Below are 22,709 nucleotides of genomic sequence, written 5' to 3' on the forward strand. Positions count from 1 at the left end.
CTAGATTAATTCTCTGATCCTTTGATTGAGTGGACAGGTCAGTTCATGCTGCAAGAACTCTGATAGGTTGGAGGACGTCCTCCGGAAGTTGCCATAATTACTGCGTAAGTCTATGGAAGGGGTTGCGAACCATGAGCCTCCTAGATTTTGGATTGAAGTCAATGTACCCAGAGGAGGATGGAAACTGTCTGTCCTCCGGTTATGCCATGGTGCTACCTACAGAGTGCTGTTGAGGCTACTGTAGACCTTCATTACAAAACAGTGTGTTTTAATCAGTTATTTGGTGACATTAATATATTTAGTATAGTTTAATCTAAAAAGGATAACTTTTTCAATATTTTACCATTTTTATTTCATTTCTCCTCTGAGGAGCCTCCACTACCATTGGAAATTGTATTTCAGGGCCGGGCGTCAGTTAAAGTGCACTACCGAAGCAAAACTGTAGGAGTAATCAAGACCGGAACCCTGTCCCTTTGCCAGGCCTACATTTGTTTAGTTTTTTGTTGGGGACCAAATAAAAATAGTTTATAACCTTATTGATATGGACCCCAATATGACAGCACTACTGAGGATTTTTTTTATTAAAAGACTGATTTGCTGTGTGTGATTTGTCTAAAACGTATATGTTGTAAATATTACGTCATACAAACAAGGCCTATACTGTACATTATTTTGGTAACCCATAATGCAGTTTCTCATCGATGCACCAATGGGAGGAGAAGAGTGCTCGAGCCGGTTGGTCTGCGCCAATGGCTGAGTCCTTCAAAAGGAAGTAGACTACGATCCAATCTGGCCAATTGTCTCGCCCTGATCCAAGAGCGAGATTCATTTAGTTATTTGTTCGTAAACAAATCTGTATTTCTTGCAAAAAAAAACATTGCCATGTTAGGATGTAACTATTTTGCAAATATACGGTTAGCTAGATATTAAAGAGACATCTTGCCATCTCTGTATACTGGCTTACAAAGTGGGTAGGTTCTGAAATGTAATGCTAAACTGCCTTTTCGCCTTCCCATCAAGAGACGCTTTCCACCGGAAGCGCAGTTGAAATAGAAATCATTAGTACGGGACGTCTGGATGGAACATCAAACTGGAATTATATCTAGGAGTTTGTAGGGCACGTCTTGGGGCAAGTTTGGTAAAGCCACATATCCACAGTGGGCGCAGAGCTCTGGTCGAGGTATGTATGTTATCACAATTGTCTAAACCTACCAGCTAAAATTCTTCAACAAAGCGCGAGTCGTGTAGCACGGGCCCTTCGACGTTTTGATCGCAGTGGCTAGCTACATTATAAAAGATGTAGACAGTCGTGCTATTGTAGAGAGTATTGGGAATTCAGGTAGGCAGTGAGCGAGTGATTTACGCTTGATCAGTGTTTTCACAATTGAGTCTTCAATAGACTCGCTGTTATGTTTGATGTCTGTTTTGGTCATGCTAGTAGTAGATTCGATCTGTCAAACCACAGAAGATAACTCGTACGTGTAGCGAGCCAGTTTACTTGTTGTAGCAGTCGGGGATTATGCGTGGGGTTAGGTAACGATGGCTAGATTAACTAAATGTATCACACTGCTGGGTAATAATAGAGAATTGATTTGGTATTCGCCTCAAGGTTGCATGCAAGAATTAGATTGAAATATGTTTATTTTAGACATTTTTAAAATGTAGATTTGTGTATTAAATGTAGTTGATTATCCAGCTATCATAAGGTCTTATATTCAATCAATGGGCATCTCTTGGTTAATCAACCATGTTGTATTGGCAATACAATTATCTGAACTGGAATCTGACCCAGGAACCCCTCTTTTCCCCTCTCTGCTCTGCAGGCCCTTCAGCCCATGTGTGATGATGTTGTCATCTGTTCCGGCTGATCCAAGAGGTGGTCAGCAGCTGCCCGGCTCCACGTCAGTGGGTCCATGCCCTTCTCTCTCCCAGCTGTACCATGAACAACTGGCCACGGGGTGCAGAGAGACTAGCAAGGACCAGAGGAATGCTGTGGAGGGTGGAGAACCTCTGGTGACCGTGACTATGTCTCACAGACCAGCAGAGAGCAGAGCTAGAGATGGTAGTTTTGGGATGGACTCTGGTGTGAGAGAGAGACAGACCCCGGCAGAGCACAGGCAGAGGGATTTGGGCTCAGTCTCCAGTTTGAGAGGTCCTGTCTATGGGACTGTAGGCTCTTCCGATTTCAGAAGAACAGAGACACAAGTGTCAGACCAGGTGGGGAATGTGTGTGGTGGTGTTAGTGCAGCGATCACCAACTAGATTCAGTCGTAGGACTATTTTTATTATTTTTTGTCTTGAGTGGGGGCGGCCGTAACATAATTACAAATAATTTTTAGACTGCATATTAACCGCAATCTGTTTGACTAAAACATAATAATTTCAAACCTTGTTTACGTTTGTGTATGATCACGTGTCTCTATTATGCGTGGGAATACTTGGCAACATATTTATTAAATTGAAGTCACTTGGAGCTGATTTCCTGGTGTTTTTACAGTCTTATGTCCAACAATAAAAATGCCCTGCAAAAAAAATGTGAAGGGCCAAATAAAACTTGGGCCGCCAGTTGGGGAACCCTGTCGTAGAGTATACTTATGTTTCTGCATGTGTATCCAATGTCTGTTTATTGGATCGTGTGTAAACTTGTGCATGGTCATTTTCAGGTCCAAGGCACTCAAAGACCCAGCAACAAAGGCAATGTCTGGGTTCATCCAAAACAACTAGGTAATGTACAGTTGTTGTTATCAGTTTGTTGTGCATAGAAACTAAGGGGGTGCCAACCTGGCCATACTCGTGATCGTATTTGTAAATTGACAGTTGATAGCCGAATTGGATCGGAAGATACTCATGTTCAGAAAACACGGAAGTGTTGTAATATGCCTAGGTATTTTGTCAACATTTACTTATCTGTCTACAAGTTTATAGACCAAATAAGCTTCATATTAGGCATAGCGCTCGAAGGTGTGTGTCTGTCCTTAACTTGCAGCGGGCAGACAAATTTGCAGTCACTCAGTAAGAATGCGCCTCGGGGCCTCTCGAGTGGTGCAGTGGTCTGAGGCACAGCATCGCAGTTCTAGCTATGCCAGTCGAGATTCTTTGTTCGAGTCCAGGCTCTGTTGCAGTAGACCGCGACCGGGAGACCCATGAGGCGGCACACAATTGGCCCAGTGTCGTCCGGTTTAGGGGAGGGTTTGGCCGGCAGGGATGTCCTTGTCCCATCGCTCACTAGCGACTCCTCCTGTGGTGGGCCGGGCGCAGTGCATGCTGTTTCCTCCAACACGTTGGTGCGGCTGGCTCCCGGGTTAAATGTGCATTGTGTCAAGAGGAAGTGCGGCTTGGTTGGGTTGTGTTTTGGAGGACGCAGGCTCTCGACCTTCGCCTCTCCCGAGTCCATACGGGAGTTGCAGCGATGAGACAAGACTGTAACTACCAATTGGATACCACGAAATTTGTGAGAAAAAGGGGTAAAAAAATAATAAAAAGAATGTGCTTCGGCATTTTATATTTACCTACCCCTTCCCCGCTTGTTAGATGGGCTATATCTTGCTAGCAAACGTCCTCACCATTTGATATATCATAGTAGTAGGCTAACAGGAGGCAGCAGCAATCTAAATGATCAGACTGAAACGTGAGGAGAAGTGATCGGGTGAAATTATGAAAGTGTTCTTCAGCTACCCAAACCTGACAATCAACCTCCCCAGTTCCAACTCACCCTCTCTGTGACTGTTCTGTGCACAGAGCCTACCTCCCCTCCTCCGCCTCAGGTGTGCCCCTCTGATCCTACTCCCCCGGCTGGCCCTACGGGAGAGCAGCTGGGGACCCTGAAGCGCTGCCTGGAAGCCCACCAGGCAGAGATGAAGCGGCTGCTGACAGGCTCCCTCGGCTCCCTGTGCCAGCGTCTGGAGATGGTGGAGAAGAGGATGGAGCAGCTCTGTGAGCAGGGCACCACACATGGCAACAGCCTGGCTCAGCTCATGACCCAGGTGGGCCAGCTGGCAAGAGGGATGACTGCTGCTGTCACCAAACAGGGCCTGTCACCTCTCCATGGTCTGGGTGAGTTGAAGTTGACTCACTGAAGATTAGAAGGCACCATGCTGAAATGTGTGTGCATGCCTCCCTGTTACATTTTATTAAGTCATTTAAAACAGGAGTAAAATGTAATGTTTTTAAGACTGAGTGTGGATTATATACAGTTGAAGTCAGAAGTTTACATACACTTAGGTTGGAGTCATTGAAACTCGTTTTTCAACCACTCCACAAATTTCTTGTTAACGAACTATAGTTTTGGCAAGTCAGTTAGGACATCTACTTTGTGCATGACACAAGTTATTTTTCCAACAACTGTTTAGGCAGATTGTTTCACTTATATTTCACTGTATCACAATTCCAGTGGGTCAGAAGTTTGCATACACTAAGTTGACTGTGCCTTTTAAACAGCTTGGAAAATTCCATAAAATGATGTCATGACTTTAGAAGCTTCTGATAGGCTAATTGACATCATTTGAGTCAATTGGAGGTGTACCTGTGGATGTATTTCAAGGCCTACCTTCAAACTCAGTGCCTCTTTGCTTGGCATCATGGGAAAATCAAAAGAAATCAGCCAAGACCTCAGAAAAAAAATTGTAGACCTCCACAAGTCTGGTTCATCCTTGGGAGCAATTTGCAAACGCCTGAAGGTACCACGTTCATCTGTACAAGCAATAGCACGCAAGTATAAACACCATGGGACCATGCAGCCGTCATACTGCTCAGGAAGGAGACGCGTTCTGTCTCCTAGAGATGAACGTACTTTGGTGCGAAAAGTGCAAATCAATCCCAGAACAACAGCAAGGGACCTTGTGAAGATGCTTGAGGAAACAGGTACAAAAGTATCTATATCAACAGTAAAACGAGTCCTATATCGACATAACCTGAAAGGCTGCTCAGAAAGGAAGAAGCAACTGCTCCAAAACCGCCATAAAAAAAGCCAGACTATGGTTTGCAACTGCACATGGGGACAAAGATTGTACTTTTTGGAGAAATGACCTCTGGTCTGATGAAACAAAAATAGAACTTGTTGGCCATAATGACCATCATTATGTTTGGAGGAAAAAGGGGGAGGCTTGCAAGCCGAAGAACACCATCCCAACCGTGAATCACAGGGGTGGCAGCATCATGTTGTGGAGGTGCTTTGCTGCAGGAGGGACTGGTGCACTTCACAAAATAGATGGCATCAGGAGGAAGGAAAATTATGTGGATATATTGAAGCAACATCTCCAGACATCAGGCAGGAAGTTAAAGTTGGTCGCAAATTGGTCTTCCAAATGGACAATGACCCCAAGCATACTTCCAAAGTTGTGGCAAAATGGCTTAAGGACAACAAAGTCAATGTATTGGAGTGGCCATCACAAAGCCCTGACCTCAATCCTATAGAAGATTTGTGGGCAGAACTGAAAAAGCGTGTGCGAGAAAGGAGGCCTACAAACCTGACTCAGTTACACCATCTCTGTCAGGAGGAATGGGCCAAAATTCACCCAACTTATTGTGTGAAGCTTGTGGAAGGCTACCTGAAACGTTTGACCCAAGTTAAACAATTTAAAGGCAATGTTACCAAATACTAATTAGCGTATGTAAACCTCTGACCTCCTGGGAATGTGATGAAAGAAATGTATAAGCTTAAATAAATCATTCTCTACTATTATTCTGACATTTCACATTCTTAAAATAAAGTCAGGAATTGTGAAAACTGAGTTTAAATATATTTGGCTAAAGTGTATGTAAACTTCCGACTTCAACTGTATACACACGTATATACGTACACTCTTACCGTTCAACGTTTTGGGGTCACTTAGAAATGTCCTTGTTTTTGTCCATTTTAAAATAACATATTGATCAGAAATGCAGTGTAGACATTGTTAATATCTACATAGGCTTACAGAGGCCCATTATCAGCCACCATCACTCCTGTGTTCCAATGGCACGTTGTGTTAGGTAATCCAAGTTTATCATTTTAAATGGCTAATTGATCATCAGAAAGCCCTTTTGAAATTATGTTAGCGCAGGTTTAAAAAAGCAATAAATCTGGCCTCCTATAGACTAGTTGCATATCTGGAGCATCAGCATTTGTGGGTTTGATTACAGGCTCAAAATGGCCAGAAACAAATCACTTTCTTCTGAAACTCGTCAGTCTACTTTTGTTCTGAGAATTGAAGGCTATTCCATGCGAGAAATTGCCAAGAAACGGAAGATCTCGTACAACGCTATGTACTACTCCCTTCACAGAACAGCGCAAACTGTCTCTAACCGGAATAGAAAGAGGAATGGGAGGTCCTGGTGCACAACTGAGCAAGATGACCAGTACATTAGTGTCTAGTTTAAGAAATGGACGCCTCACAAGTCCTCAACTGGCACCTTCATTAAATAGTACCCACAAAACACCAGTCTCAACATCAACAGTGAAGAGGCAACTCCGGGATGCTGGCCTTCTAGGCAGAGTTCCTCTGTCCAGTGTCTGTTCTTTTTTGATGTTGAGACTGGTGTTTTGCGGGTACTACACTGCTCAAAAAAATAAAGGGAACACTTAAACAACACAATGTAACTCCAAGTCAATCACACTTCTGTGAAATCAAACTGTCCACTTAGGAAGCAACACTGATTGACAATAAATTTCACATGCTGTTGTGCAAATGGAATAGACAACAGGTGGAAATTATAGGCAATTAGCAAGACACCCCCAATAAAGGAGTGGTTCTGCAGGTGGGGACCACAGACCACTTCTCAGTTCCTATGCTTCCTGGCTGATGTTTTGGTCACTTTTGAATGCTGGCGGTGCTTTCACTCTAGTGGTAGCATGAGACGGAGTCTACAACCCACACAAGTGGCTCAGGTAGTGCAGCTCATCCAGGATGGCACATCAATGCGAGCTGTGGCAAGAAGGTTTGCTGTGTCTGTCAGCGTAGTGTCCAGAGCATGGAGGCGCTACCAGGAGACAGGCCAGTACATCAGGATACGTGGAGGAGGCCGTAGGAGGGCAACAACCCAGCAGCAGGACCGCTACCTCCGCCTTTGTGCAAGGAGGAGCAGGCGGAGCACTGCCAGAGCCCTGCAAAATGACCTCCAGCAGGCCACAAATGTGCATGTGTCTACTCAAACAGTCAGAAACAGACTCCATGAGGGTGGTATGAGGGCCCGAAGTCCACAGGTGGGGGTTGTGCTTACAGCCCAACACCGTGCAGGACGTTTGGCATTTGCCAGAGAACACCAGGATTGGCAAATTCGCCACTGGCACCCTGTGCTCTTCACAGATGAAAGCAGGTTCACGCTGAGCACGTGACAGACGTGACAGTGTCTGGAGACGCCGTGGAGAATGTTCTGCTGCCTGCAACATCCTCCAGCATGACCGGTTTGGCGGTGGGTCAGTCATGGTGTGGGGTGGCATTTCTTTGGGGGGCCGCACAGCCCTCCATGTGCTCGCCAGAGGTAGCCTGACTGCCATTAGGTACCGAGATGAGATCCTCAGACCCCTTGTGAGACCATTTGCTGGTGCGGTTGGCCCTGGCTTCCTCCTAATACAAGACAATGCTAGACCTCATGTGGCTGGAGTGTGTCAGCAGTTCCTGCAAGAGGAAGGCATTGATGCTATGGACTGGCCCACCCGTTCCCTAGACCTGAATCCAATTGAGCACATCTGGGACATCATGTCTCGCTCCATCCACCAACGCCACATTGCACCACAGACTGTCCAGGAGTTGGCGGATGCTTTCGTCCAGGTCTGGGAGGAGATCCCTCAGGAGACCATCCGCCACCTCATCAGGAGCATGCCCAGGCGTTGTAGGGAGGTCATACAGGCACGTGGAGGCCACACACACTACTGAGCCTCATTTTGACTTGTTTTAAGGACATTACATCAAAGTTGGATCAGCCTGTAGTGGGGTTTTCCACTTTAATTTTGAGTGTGACTCCAAATCCAGACCTCCATGGGTTGATAAATTGGATTTCCATTGATTTTTTTTGTGTGATTTTGTTGCCAGCACATTCAACTAAGGTAAGATAAAAGTATTTAATAAGATTATTTCATTCATTCAGATCTAGGATGTGTTATTTTAGTGCTCCCTTTAATTTTTTGAGCAGTGTATTTAAGGAAGCTGCCAGTTTTTCAGAAGAAGGTTCTTTGTTTCTGGCCATTTTGAGCCTGTAATCAAACCCACAAATGCTGATGCTCTAGATACTCAACTTGTCTAAAGAATGCCAGTTTTTTATTGCTTCTTTAATCAGAAGAAAAGTTTTCAGCTGTGCTAACATAATTGCAAATGGGGTTTCTAATGATCAATTGGCCTTTTAAAATGATAAATTTGGATTAGCTAACACATGCCATTGACAAACAGGAGTGATGGTTGCTGATAATGTGCCTCTGTAGGTATTCCATAAAAAATATCTGTTTCCAGCTACAATTGTTAATGTTATAAATGACTGTCTGCACTGTATTTTTAATGGACAAATGTGCTTTTCTTTCAAAAACAAGGACATTTTCTAAGTGACCCCAAACATGGGGGCCACGGGCTGCCAGTGTTTAACTACTTGATTGAAGATGATTTTGTTGGTAAGTAATGTTTCTTGTGTTGTACAGGAAAGGAACCAAGAGTGCTGAAAGAAGAGCACTTCACCAAGTTGTTACCACACAGTCCTAACCCTTCGTGCTCCTCAGGAACAGACTTAGACAAGGGGAGCGTCACTGGATGTCAATGGATGATGACGACAACATTTTCACCCAGCCACAGTCCGGCCCCGAGCAGTGACCACAAAGAGGGGTTAGGTGGGAAAATGAAAAGAACAGAGTCAGGCCGGTCCATATCCTCCATTGGAAAAGCTCCCTCTAAGGGGGTCACTGAGGGGTGCATACAAGGGAACTACTCCCCTGTGTCGGACTTTGAAGATCTGGACATGGAGCTGGCAGCCGAGAAGGGGCAGGACGCTCTTAACTGGTTGGTCAATTCTGCCCTGGCAGACACAGAGTCTAGTGACAGCCAGGAAGTGCCCCTTCCATCCCCTTCTCAGAAGGCACAATCTGGGAACAGGAGAGAGAGTATGGAGACACATCCACACTCTCCTCATGTACACTTCCCCGCTGAATCCCAAGGCCAGTCCAAAAGCACTGAGGTCCATAAGTGTCCAGTTACGGGTAAGGGTAGGACTATGGCTGCATTTCCTGAGGGGGTCCAGTTGAGCCCTATAGGAGCTTGCTCTCTGTCGCCACATTCCGTTAAAGTCGTAGAGTCATCCAGGTCCGAGCACACGGGAAGAATAGCTCCTGCTTCAACTAATGTCCAACTTAGGATCACCAGACCACCTCGCACTGACCACACGGCCTACACTCAGTCCTCCAAAGAGGCAGAGAAAGACCGGAAGCCTGAGAGGAAGAGGCGGAACAAGAGGGAAGCGAAGGCACACTCGGTCGGGGAGTTTACCTCTACCGCCACGATGTCCGTCAAGAGTAGCTTCTCTGCTCAGATACAGGACCGACCACAGGTTGGTGTGGACAGGGAGACGGCCGAGGAGAGGCAGCAGACTCAACAACACAAGCAGTTTGTAGAGAGTATGAGGGTGTCATATGGTGGGCGAGAAAATCAGACTCTAAACTTTACCATACCTCCTCATCAGCAACACAATCCGTTGTCCCACTCCCAGCTGAAGTCTCCAGATGGAGCGTCATCACTATCAGGTTCAGTCTTTGCACCCTCTTCCTGGTCCCCTCTGCCCTCCCCACCCATGTCTGGCTACGTGGACCCCCAGAAGGACAAACAAGCCACGGATCGATCCTTCCACTCTTCCAGCCCCTCTCTAGACTCCTCCGTAGTCTCCAAGCTCTCCTCTCCCCGAAATGGCTCTTCTAAATCTCTCATGGTTGGTGTTAGATCCATCCACCCCCAAGGCCAGGCCCTCCTACTCCAGCTGTCGAACACAGCCAGCCAGCTCGTACCTTCCAGCCATTCCCCGGAGCTCCCCTCACCCCCGGATGGTGGTCAAAGCAGATGGGGGAACCTCCCGTGCTTCTTCAACTCCAAGCTCAAGAACCACTGGAATAAGGACCGGTCCTCCTGTAAGAAGCGGCCCCTGAAAGGCGTTCACAGCACTAGTGGCGCTCTAGCCATGTCTCTCCCGGAGCTGGAGGAGGAGACGTCGCAGCACCACTGGCAGCCCCTGGTGATTCTGGGCAACCCAGTCTTGCCTCTGTCCCCCCTGCAACTAGGGCCCCTAGCCCAGACCTTCTCCTCCTGCTGTAGCAGCAAGGCCCTGGACAGAGACGCTTCTACCCTGCAGCACGGCCTCTTCCATGCCACAGGCCAGTTCCCCATGTCCCTCTTCAGCCAGATGGGCTTCTCCAAGTTCTCCAAGGCGGGTCTGAGCACCGTGCTGGCTGCATCCTCCCCCGCCTCCTTCCGCCTCTGGTTCAGACATAAACGCCCCATGCCCCTCATGAGGTTGTCGGCCACAGCGGTGGAGACGGTGATGTGTCAGATTATAGAGTCACAGAAGTACATGTATCCTCCCCTGCCTCCCCTTAAGGACTACACAGGCCCTCCTGGCCTGGACAATGACCACAGGTCAGTATTGATAGGCATTTTCATGTGCTAATGGCTTATGAAAATGGCTCTGTTAATAGAGAGAATAAAGATTTACTTATTATAGTGAACATTTTAAGATATTCTGCTGATTTCTTGTTTGCTTGCTTGTTGGTTTGTAATTGCAGTTATGCTCAATCATGCAGTCAAGAAGTTACCTCTGTCAGAATGTCTAGCACAGCAAGGTGAGCAGACGGCTAGACGTGGCACTATTAAATGTCCATGAAATGCAAATGCAATGTACTAATTGATTGGCAAACGAATATGGGCTGGCTACATTACTATGTTACTGCTGTTGTCAGTGGCATCTCAAAGAATAAACTGCATGTATAAGTGATGCACAACCTATGCCTTATTGAATATCATCATGAACTATGTGTCTCCATCCTGTTTTCCGCCCAGCAGTACGTCTCTCACCTTCTCACCAACACGGCGACGTTGGGTCAGACTCCCCCCAGAGCGGGCCCTTTCCAGCCCCAAGACCAGTCATAGCCACAGCCCCAAGACCCTGCGTCTGGATAACCAGCCCGAGCCCGTGCCCAGCTTTGCCATCGCCAGTGCCAACGTCAAATACCCTGGTCTGCATGGCCGCAGCCCATCCAGAGAGGTGAGCCTCGCATGTACAGTAACTGTGTCTTAGAATGGACATTGATTGGCTAGACAGGGATGGGCAACTTTGATAGGTGTGGGGGCCACACTCCTCATGAGGGGCCACATTTGCTCGCGAGTGTCTCTCACTCTGCATGGCATGCACATGCTGGCCAATCACAAGCGTCCCTGGTTAGAGCGCACATTTAGATGCTGGTGAGGAGAGAAAGGGCTTCACCAAAGACCGTACAGTATAACGTTTAGCAACTCTGTGGCTTTACCTCAGTGTGTCCGGTGCTGCTAGTGCTAACAAGAATGTACATTTGGTGCCAAAGAAGGGCACATCTTCAGTGCTATGGCAGTATTTCGGTACAGGCAAACCTCAAACTGTCTGAGTTGTCTTGACAATTGATTTAAATAATTTGAAGAATAACCATCCACTACTTTACGATGATTGAATAGTAAAAAAAAGCACCCGACAGCAGCGAAGCCCCTCAGCCACAACCACACATTGGTTGCTGATGTGTTTAAGTGTAACACCCTACAAAAAAACACCGCAGCCACATAGAAGTCAGAGGCTATCAGATAGCCAAAGACATGGTTCTTATTTACACAGTCAGCAAAGATGGCTTCAAGAAGATGATAAACGAGCTGGATAGGAGATGTACATATTTCTCCCAAATCACCATCCCAACACTGTATAACAAAATTAAGGGATGAGTTGAAACATGTCACATTGAATGACTGGACCAGACGCCAATGTTTTGGACACAGACTGCACCTTGCAATCAGTAGGCTACAATTTATTTAAGGCACTTTTACTTATAATAATGATTCAGCCTATTTATACATAATTACGCAATCATAAGCTTCATATTCCATCTGCAGCCCACGGCTGCTTGAATAAATAATTAACTTAGGTTATTTAAGAACTCGTAATGGGAAATAGGAACTCATAATGTTATTCATGAATGAATCAATAATATATTTTGACTTGTTAAAATATAGGCGTTATAATCCTATCTGTTATCATATGTAGCCTATAACAATGTTGGGAAAGATGAGTTTCATTTGGTTTTGTGTTCAGTTAGCACAGTGTGTTAATTCACATGATCTCATGTTAGAAGTGACGTTCTCTACCCTGACAGTTGTTTTAACTTGGTAATTCCATCAGACATGGTTTTCACCCACGTGTTGCAATTCATAATTGCAATATCTGGCCCAAAAAATTCGCAATTATATATTTTGTCCAAATTGTGCAGCCCTAGAGAATAAAAAAAAAAAAAAGTTTTAAAGCATGTTTGCTGCAATTCTACACATTTTGCCATGGGGCAGAGCGGAAAAATAGCTGTTTTACAGCCAATTTCCTGCAATTCTACACACTTTGTCAGAAGGTGGGGGAGAAATGTTTGCAGTTTTTAATGTTATCTGAGTGAGACTAACTAAAAATTATAATTGCGGACAATATTGCCACTCTTATTTGCCATAACTGCAATTTAAGCCTACTAGAAAGTGTGTGCCCTCAGGCTTGGAGGGAAGCAAAAGTCATTCCGCTACCTAAGCCCCTTTTATTGGCTCAAATAGCCGACCAATCGTCCTGTTACCAACCCTTAGTAAAGTCAGTTAAGGCAAGTCAGTTATTTACAATGACGGCCTACCCTGGCCAAACCCGGACGACACTGGGCCAATTGTGCGCCGCCCTATGGATCTCCCAAACACGGCCGGATGTGATTCAGTCTGGATTCGAACCAGACACTGTAGTGATGCCTCTTGCACTGAGATGCAGTGCCTTAGACCGCTGTGTCACTTGGGAGCCCACATGTTAGGGATGTAACGATTCACCATTCATCAATACCCAACCTAACCGATCCAAATTAAGCATGCATCAGCCAGAAAACCGATTCAAAAGTTACCAATCTCTTCTTTTTTTAATTTAATTTTTTACTTTATTCTGAAAATACCTCATCTGTTGTGACTGAATTGGTGCGTCCTTTCCTTCAGTTCAGTTTTGGGCTTCCGAGTTGCGCAGCGGTATAAAGCACTGCGTCTCAGTGCTAGAGGCGTCACTACAGACACCCTGGTTCAAATCCAGGCTGTATCACAACCGGCTGTGATTGGGAGTCCCATAGGGCGGCACACAATTGGCCCAGCATCATCCAGGTTTGGCCGGTGTAGGCCATCATTGTAAATAAGAAATTGTTCTTAACTGACTTGCCTAGTTAAATAAAACAATTAATGTAATTTGATTGTCTCAACTAATTGTAACTCAACTAAATGTTACCAATTGCGTTTTACCGGAGTGGACGCAACTCCCATCCAACAGCTGATTGGGGTTTTCAATCATTCAGATTTTATTTAGTTGTTTAGGTTCACTATAAGAAATCGTTTTGGTAGTTTTTGCTTTAAACAGTCAGTGTATTTGGTCATTGTTACATGAACAGGGTAATTTCATAACTGACAGCAATACTTTTTTGGAGCTGTGCATGGTCACATTCATTGGTTGGAGTGGGAGAAACTCTCCTTAAAATTCCAAACATTCTAAACCATTTGCTTTTGAGACTGGGTAAAATCCAAAGCTGCAGTATACTAATTGGCCAAATGCCATTCTAATTTCTAAAGATTAGTATTGTCATAGTGTCAACTCAACATTTTATCTGCAAAAATGACAAATTGGTGATTTTCAGATAAAAAGTAGGGGGACAAAAAGCATAGGTACCTGAGCTGCCCTATGGTTCAGCTCAGGTACCTACACACACCATTGACATTGAGGAACACACACACTGAGGGCCACTCAGCTTAGAGAAGTCATCTCAGACAGATCCAGCTGAGGCTGAGCTCCCATCAGCAGCAGATATAAATGTGTTCATGCAAAAAAATGCATGTAATTGTATCGAATTGATCCAAATCACATAAATTCATTCCCCTAATCAAACCAAATCGCACCGAATTGATCAAAATGAAAATGTTTTTTATCGGAGCCCATGTATCTAGATGCATATGAAAGAAGAGATGCACATCCCTAGACACCATCCTTCCACACGAATTTCCAGAATTTTGTGTTTTGTTGATGGTGGTGGAAAACACTGTCTCAGGCGCCGCTCCAGAATCTCCCATAAGAGTTCATTTTGGTTGAAATCTGCTGACTGAGACAGCCATGGCATATGGTTATCATCGTTTTCATTCCCATCAAACCATTCAATGACCACTCGTGCCCCGTGGATGGGGGCATTGTCAACCTATGGGGACCAAAATAATGGCCCGCCCAGAATTTGTTGTTGATTACTTAACTCAGGAACCACACTTGTGTGGAAGCACCTGCTTTCAATATACTTTATCCCTCATTTACTCAAGTGTTTCCTTTATTTTGTCAGTTACCTGTAGGTGTGGCTCTGATTCTGTATAATCCTTACAATAGGGATCATGCACAACAAACGTTCCACCAGATTTGAAGAATTTAGCTAATTCTTAGTTGCAGTCTCTGCAGTCTAGTCCTGGACCTAAGGGGGCTGATGAATGTTGTGTGACAGTGGGAACACCATTTTGGTGATGACTGAGGATGCTCATTTGATCCACGGAGTGACTTTTGTATTTTATTCCCTGTGAACATCATTGATTTTTCAAGGAAGCACCTCTTCCATTGTCTGAACACAAACTCTTGCAATCCAGCTGGTTGTACCTCTCCCTCTCCCTCTCCCTTTGCCATATTATTAAAATGCAATTATTTTCTGGTTCTGTGGTCTTGCTCACTTTTTCTTTCTTTTGTTCTGTAGGGTGGTCTGTATGATGCGAGTGTGGGAACCCAGCCATGCCAGCGCTCCAAGAGGGTTTCCCAGATCCGCATTCGGAAGACTGTTCCCAAACCAGACAACAACCTCACTCCCATGGGCCTGCCCAAACCAAAGAGGTAAGTTAAAAACTCACTAACAAAACAATGGGATTATTGAAATACCACGGCTCATGTGATCACACAGAGTGCCAACTGTGTTTTACATGTTTGTTTTGGCGTACATCCCATCAGACTGAAGAAGAAGGAGTTCAGCTTGGAGGAGATTTACACCAACAAGAATTATAAATCACCCACTCCCAACAGGTCAGCCATCATTTTTATTATTCAAACTGTACCTAAAGTTGGAGAATATGACAATTGACAATATATTGAAACCGCTTGTTGTTCGTCAATAGGCTGTTAAAATAGGCATAGGGCAATTCCAAGGTAACGGAATTACGCTGAGGCTCAGATTTTTCACTTTAAAATGTATGCCAAACAAAAACCATTGATTTCAAAGTTTAACAAACCATACACCTCTATGCACAATGACTACTTTGACCAATTTACACAGTAAATAAAAAATCATTAACTGTAAAAAACTGTGCAGATACAAAGTTTGGTAACAGTTACTGTAACATTTCTGAGTTTTATTCTGTTACCAAACTTTGTATCTCTACAGTTCTTCCTGTAAATGTGTTTTTGTAACATTTTCTGGAGAAATTGTTAAAAGTAGTCCTTGTACGTAGTTGTATGGTTTATTCAACTTTGATTTCAATGGTTTTTGTTTGGTATACATTTTAACGTGAAAAATCTTAATCTCAGTGTAATTTCCCCGGTTAATATGGTTTATCATTTTGTTTATTATATGGTATTGCTGAGTGGAAACAACTCATTGACCAATGTCGGTTCAGTTATTTGAATTCCATTTCGGTCTGTTTTTTTGTTGTGAGCTTGTAGTTTAGCGCAGAAAACACGGTTATTAACTACAATGACCATAAACCATTATGCGTCTACTTGTCCGGTCTGTGTAGCTTTTACGCATGTTATGTAAAAGAGACAGAAAAATGTCAAGAGGAGAGCAGTTGCTTAGCGAGGTATCTCTACCTGAAAATACATGATCTTAGTGGTTGATAGTTGGTATTCAGCAGTCATAACAGTATGCCTTATTTACTTTGAAGAACTTCTACATTTACATTTACGTCATTTAGCAGACGCTCTTATCCAGAGCGACTTACAAATTAGTGCATTCACCTTATGATATCCAGTGGAACAACCACTTTACAATAGTACATCTATATATTTTTTTGGGGGGGGGTTAGAAGGATTACTTAATCCTATCCCAGGTATTCCTTAAAGAGGTGGGGTTTCAGGTGTCTACGGAAGGTGGTGATTGACTCCGCTGTCCTGGCGTCGTGAGGGAGCTTGTTCCACCATTGGGGTGCCAGGGCAGCGAACAGTTTTGACTGGGCTGAGCGGGAACTGTGCTTCCGCAGAGGTAAGGGGGCCAGCAGGCCAGAGGTGGATGAACGCAGTGCCCTTGTTTGGGTGTAGGGCCTGATCAGAGCCTGAAGGTACGGAGGTGCCGTTCCCCTCACAGCTCCGTAGGCAAGCACCATGGTCTTGTAGCAGATGCGAGCTTCAACTGGAAGCCAGTGGAGTGTGCGGAGGAGCGGGGTTATGTGAGAGAACTTGGGAATGTTGAACACCAGACGGGCTGTGGCGTTCTGGATGAGTTGTAGGGGTTTAATGGCACAGGCAGGGAGCCCCGCCAACAGGGAGTTGCAGTAATCCAGACGGGAGATGACAAGTGCCTGGATTAGGACCTGCGCCTCTTCCTGTGTAAGGCAGGGTCGTACTCTGCGACTGTTGTATAGCATGAACCTACAGGATCGGGTCACCGCCTTGATGTTAGCGGAGAACGACAGGGTGTTGTCCAGGGTCACGCCGAGGCTCTTAGCACTCTGGGAGGAGGACACAATGGAGTTGTCCACCGTGATGGCGAGATCATGGAAAGGGCAGTCCTTCCCCAGGAGGAAGAGCAGCTCCGTCTTGCCGAGGTTCAGCTTGAGGTGGTGATCCGTCATCCACACTGATATGTCTGCCAGACATGCAGAGATGCGATTCGCCACCTGGTTATCAGAAGGGGGAAAGGAGAAGATGAATTGTGTCGTCTGCGTAGCAATGATAGGAGAGACCATGTGAGGATATGACAGAGCCAAGTGACTTGGTGTATAGCGAGAATAGGAGAGGGCCTAGAACTGAGCCCTGGGGGACACCAGTGGTGAGAGCACGTGGTGCGGAGACGGATTCTCGCCACGCCACCTGGTAGGAGCGACCTGTCAGGTAGGACGCAATCCAAGAGTGAGCCGCGCCGGAGATACCCAACTCTGACAAAATAGTGATTTTGTCAGACAGCATAGACAGCAGCTCTATAGAGATGAGGTGACTTATAATGAAATAATAACTAAAACAAAAGTAATATACACAACTGAAATAGTTTTTTTAATTATTTAAGTGATGAGCAGTAATGGGCAGTCACTACCATCATGGAACTTTTATTCATTGTTTTATTCTGTGTTAATGCATTCAACATGCATAGTGCATTTAATGTAATTTTTTTTAAATAACCGGAATCGAAAACAGTAAATCGAAACTGAACCGACCTCAAAAAAGCACTAATCGCTCAGCACTAGTGTATATTGTTTAGCATATGGTTTAGTATATTGTTTAGTATATGGTTTATCATATTGTTTTCCCATACCAGGAGCCTGGAGACCATCTTCGAGGAGCCCAAGGAGAAGAACGGTTCGCTGGTCTGCATTGGCCACCAGAAGAGGAAGCGTGTACTGGACTTCCCCGACTTCACACTGCCGCGCAAACGCAAAGTCCGGGCCAACATGGCGCCCCTGCGCGTAAAGGGCCCCAGGGGGCGTGGTCGGCGGGGGAGGCCTGACGATGCCGACCTGGATGTCATGCTCATCGAGAGGCTAAGCGAGCTGGAAGACTTCTTCACCCGCCAAGGCCTGGAGGACTGAGCAGCCCCACAATACCCTCTATTTCACATCCAAATACACTCTCACAAATGGTACCCTATTCATCGTAGTGCTCTACTTTTGACCCAAGCCCTTCGGGTCAAAGTAGCACATTATAGAGCGAACAAGTTATCATTTGTGACATGCTACACACATACATTGCACACAGTTCATCATTCTCAGTTTTTGGACAGCTTGTTTTGTAAATTGATTGGGCTTATGAAACCGGATTTTAATAATTAGAACATGTAAAGAGATTTCTATGATCGTGTTAGGTTTTGCTACTTCGGGGCCCCTGAAATGCCCATTCAGATGATTTGTTTTAGAACTGGCAGACTTTGAAGTGCTAGAAAAAATCAACTTATTGTGTGCCTTTTATGGAAATTTAAACTCAATCCAGCAAAGAGGATTTTATGATAGATAATGAATAGTGGTTGAACAATGACTTTGTTCTTAGGAACTATAATTGAAACTGTGATAACAGAATTTTGGGCGCTCATACTTGGATGTGTGCGTTCGTTCACACATGCACACACTCATGGAACTTTCGCATGTGAACACATGGACGGCAAGTTTGACAACCCATACCTGAGCACTTTCCTTCTTACCTCATTCAGATTTCTCAACTCATTCATTAAATTGTTGTTTTGAACGGCTCCTTGTGAGGACACAATTGTTTCTGACAGAGCCAATGGTATATGTGCAGCTTTACTCCCCTGATGACAGCCTCACTGCTAGCCTGGCCTTAGGAATGGAGGTAACTGACCACCAGTAGCACCTTGGATTGGTGCCACATGTTTCTCTCTACCTCCTCATGCATTGTTGGGAAAGATGCTATATGTGGGGGCATCAGTTCAGTACATCCCCCTGATAACCCGACTGGGATCTAGATGAGGATTTTCCCATCCTGAATCATAGTGAAACAATGTATATTCTGCAGTATTTGTAAAGAAAAGGAAAAGTCCATGGTTAACAGTCTTTCACCTGATGTGCATCATCTGGTCCATCTGATGTGCGAACACGATTCGATATTTATGTGAAAATGTGCATTTCCTATAGATGGTATATTATCTGTACTTCAGTGTTGAGGACCTAGATCAGGACTGGGCAAACTATGAGCCCATTCAATCTGGCCCACGGGAGGTTTGAGTAATACAAGTTTAAAATAAAAATGATGATTTTGGGTCAGATAAAATACTCAAGGCCACTCTTGATTGTTTAAGTCTAGATGGAATGTAGAAATTATAATGGGCCTATATATTTCCAAATAACTGCAGTTTTTCTGTCCCAAAAAAATCTGTGCGGCCCTCCATTGAATTTCGAAATCCCGACGTGGCCCTGAAGCCAAAAACTTTGCCTTTCCCTGACCTAGCTACACAGTCGTACTACGAGGACCTTTTGGGTCGAAAGGCCTCAAGGTTTAAGTCCCTTGGCTCACTGTAAAGGACTCAGTATCCATGGAAATGGTCATTCGGTAGAAATGTACCTTATCTTTGATCACAAACTGGATTGTTTTTTTTTTGTTTTTGTGCGGTTCCTTCCTGTGGATTGGTTTTCCTTTTTGCTGCATCATTTTTCTTTGGACATATGAAATATGCAACATCTTTGTTTTTGAATTTTTTTTGTAGGCAGACCCTTTTTTGTTTAAACTGTCGTAGACTTCAAACTCCTCTGCATATGGACTCTTGACACCATTGACCGTGTCTGTCTCCCAGTATTCAAATGCTGGATGGTCACAGGTTAGGGTTATTCAATTGTCTGGCTGTGATATGGCCTCATCTTCTAATAGCTGCTGAACATTTCTAGGGACAGGATTTTTCCTGAACATGTGTCCTGGAAAAACTCTGGGCCCTAGTTATCTCAATTGCATACTCCTTGCGTCATCTCTCCTTGTCTCCTTCTCAAAACCCATTGGATGAGAAAGGCAGAGGTCCCTTCCTTCTGACCTCCAATGGGTTTTAAGAAGTGTACGACGTGAGGAGTTTTCAATTGAGATCTTCCCACAGAATCTTTTAGGTGGTCACATGGTCAGGAAAAACTCATTACAAAACTCATTACAAGTAATGTGCACTGAGTGGTCCCGTGCTTGGATAAGTGAGTGTGGGCTGCATGCCTGTAGATATTTTCCTAATTCCTATTGCTGCTAAACCGCCTACCTAGTATATTATATTGCAAAATGTATATTATAGATGTTGTGTTAAAGTTCAGAATGGATAATTTTTTTTTACATGTGATCCATAAAATCCACATCAGTCCATGCCACATGATGTTGAGCAAAATATGGATCCAGTAACTGGTCTGTCTTAAAACAGCATTTACCCATCTTCTCTTTGTGTGTGTGTGCAGTAATCTTTCATGTAAAAGTTAAATCAGGCCTGTAAATAGGTTCATTAACAACTCTGATGCCTTAGATTGGAAGACCTAGCTTGGTTGCCCGATCTGTTTCTACTTCAGCTTACACTTCTAGCATTGTCATACCAAACAGCCTGTCCTTATTGCAATTTCATTTTTACATTGAATAATGACTGTGGAGATAAAGCAGAAACTTAACAAAATCCTTATCTGGGAACCAGCAATGAAATAGTTGTAGTATTCAGTTCATTACCATAATTCTCATCATGCATTATTTTAAAATCATGACAGTTTATTGTGGAACACTCATTTGAAGTGAATACTTTGTCTATCTGTGGTCAATCATCATTACATATCAGATTGGTCTTTGTTCGGAATCAAGTGGAAACATTCAGCTCAGCATCAGCACACATTGACATAATCCTTTCATGAATTGTTCAGCACAATTTTTCTAGTGTCATTACGTGACAGTGATTTAATGGGGTTTGCATTTAACACCCAAGTATTCCACTGTTCAAACTTCTCCATAACTTATACAGTGTTCTGCCATTATAAAAAAAAAATCTGGAGTTTTTTTTGGGGTTTTTTGTCATTAATTTTCTCTTGTATTTTTTTGTAAGTGTATGGTTACTTTCTAAGAGAGCCTTCATGTGGATTGCAATCTTTGTTTATATACTCCTCCACTGCCCTGGACCTATTTGCCAGTAGCATTGCTGGTGTGGCAGAAGTCTGCACATATTTACTCCCAAAGAGCCAGACCCTGTGAAGTGTTCTAGTGCCCCTTCTCTTCCTCACTCTGACCTCTGCTCTTGAGGCCAGAGACTGAATGGTAGAAAAATGTGACAAAGTTATTGGTGAGTGATGTGAAATATATTTTTTATTTTAATTTGACTATAACAGGATTCTTTAGTTTACACTGGTGTGTAGTGAAAAACGTGACACATTTTGGGATCCCCCATGTCTGAAAATAAAACTTTACATTGCTTTTAAAAAAAATGTATTCCTTATTTCATCCTATGTTAAAAGTGATGGGCACTTAAAGTAGACATGCATCTCACAGACCAACACTAAAGGTTAGAATTGTCAATAATTTTAATTGTAATATATATTTTACAAATAAAATGGTGTTTTAAAGTGTATTTGTGTCATTTCTTTAATTAGTTGGCTGTGTAAACTGATATACTTGTTTGGCTGAAATAACCATCTTTCCTTTTGAGAAATCTGGAAGTGAAACTGAGACCATGTAGGTGTTACAGTACAGCTTCCGTCCCTCTCCTCTACCAGCGCTCGAACTAGGGACCTTCTGTACACATCGACAACAGCCACCCTCGAAGCATCGTTACCCATCGCTCCACAAAAGCCGCGCACCCTGCTAACTAACTAGCAATTTCACACCGTTTACATAGGGTAAACAGTCTATGGACAAGGTATGACAGCAATCCATGTTTTGTTTTTGTTTACCTGGCCTCTGTTACAACTTCAAATTATAACTTTTAGCATGTGTGGCACAAATCCAATGTAAGTCAATGGTACCTATACTTAACAAAAATATAAACGCCACAATTTTACTCCGTTATAGTTCATATTAGGCCCTAATATATGAATTTCACATGAATAGGCAGGGACGTAGCCATGGATGAGCCTGGGAGGGCATAGGCCCATCCACTGGGGACCCAGTCAGAATGAGTTTTCCCCCACAGAAGGGTGTTATTACAAATACTCCTTAGTTTCATCAGCTGTCTGGGTGGCTGGTCTCAGACGATTCTGCAATGGGAAGAAGCTGGATATGGAGGTCCTGGGCTGGCATGGTTACATGTGGTCTGCGGTTGTGAGGCCGGTTGGACGTACTGCCAAATTCTCTAAAATGACGGAGGCGGTTTATGGTAGAGAAATTAACATTCAATTATCTGGCCAACAGCTCTGGTGGACATTCCATCAGTCAGCATGCCAATTGCGCGCTCCCTCAAAACTAGAGACATCTGTGACAAAACTGCATATTTTAGAGTGGTCTTTTATTGTCCCCAGCCCAAGGTGCTCCTGTGTAATGATCATGCTGTTTAATCAGATTCCTGATATGCCACACCTGTCAGATGGATGGATTATTTTGGCAAAGGAGAAATGCTCACTAACAGGGATATAAACAAATTTGTGCACAACATTTGAGAGAGAAAAAAGTTTTTTGTGCATATAGAAAATGTTATTTTATTTCAGCTCATGAAACAATGGACCAACACTTTACGTTTCTAATTATGTTCAGTATGTATTTGCGTGTTCGCGCTTCATGTCCAAGTAGGGATATTCACCAATGCTGGAAGTGGGGCCGAGCATAAAGGTTTGGGAATCACAGATCTAGAGTGTTAGTTTATTTCA

At 44.1% G+C, this 22,709-nt stretch overlaps 1 protein-coding gene across 4 annotated transcripts; it reads left to right on the plus strand.

Annotated features, from left to right (window-relative positions):
- Positions 1-769: 769 nt before the first annotated feature.
- On the plus strand, positions 770-21,476 carry LOC115159708 (uncharacterized). 4 transcript variants are annotated; one of them, XM_029709703.1, is made up of 10 exons: positions 770-1,180; positions 1,824-2,217; positions 2,664-2,724; positions 3,739-4,053; positions 8,606-10,580; positions 10,727-10,783; positions 11,001-11,205; positions 14,957-15,090; positions 15,205-15,276; positions 17,720-21,476. In XM_029709703.1, exons 2-10 carry the CDS (start codon positions 1,843-1,845, stop codon positions 17,988-17,990), a joined length of 3,465 nt encoding a protein of 1,154 aa, XP_029565563.1. In that variant the 5' UTR covers positions 770-1,180; positions 1,824-1,842; the 3' UTR covers positions 17,991-21,476. The 4 variants fall into 4 exon arrangements, with proteins under 4 accessions (XP_029565563.1, XP_029565564.1, XP_029565566.1 ...); XM_029709704.1 differs by having other exon boundaries at positions 11,004-11,205; XM_029709706.1 differs by having other exon boundaries at positions 8,684-10,580.
- Positions 21,477-22,709: the final 1,233 nt, after the last annotated feature.

Source organism: Salmo trutta, chromosome 23 (assembly GCF_901001165.1).
Source record: "Salmo trutta chromosome 23, fSalTru1.1, whole genome shotgun sequence".
Lineage (NCBI taxonomy): Eukaryota > Metazoa > Chordata > Actinopteri > Salmoniformes > Salmonidae > Salmo > Salmo trutta.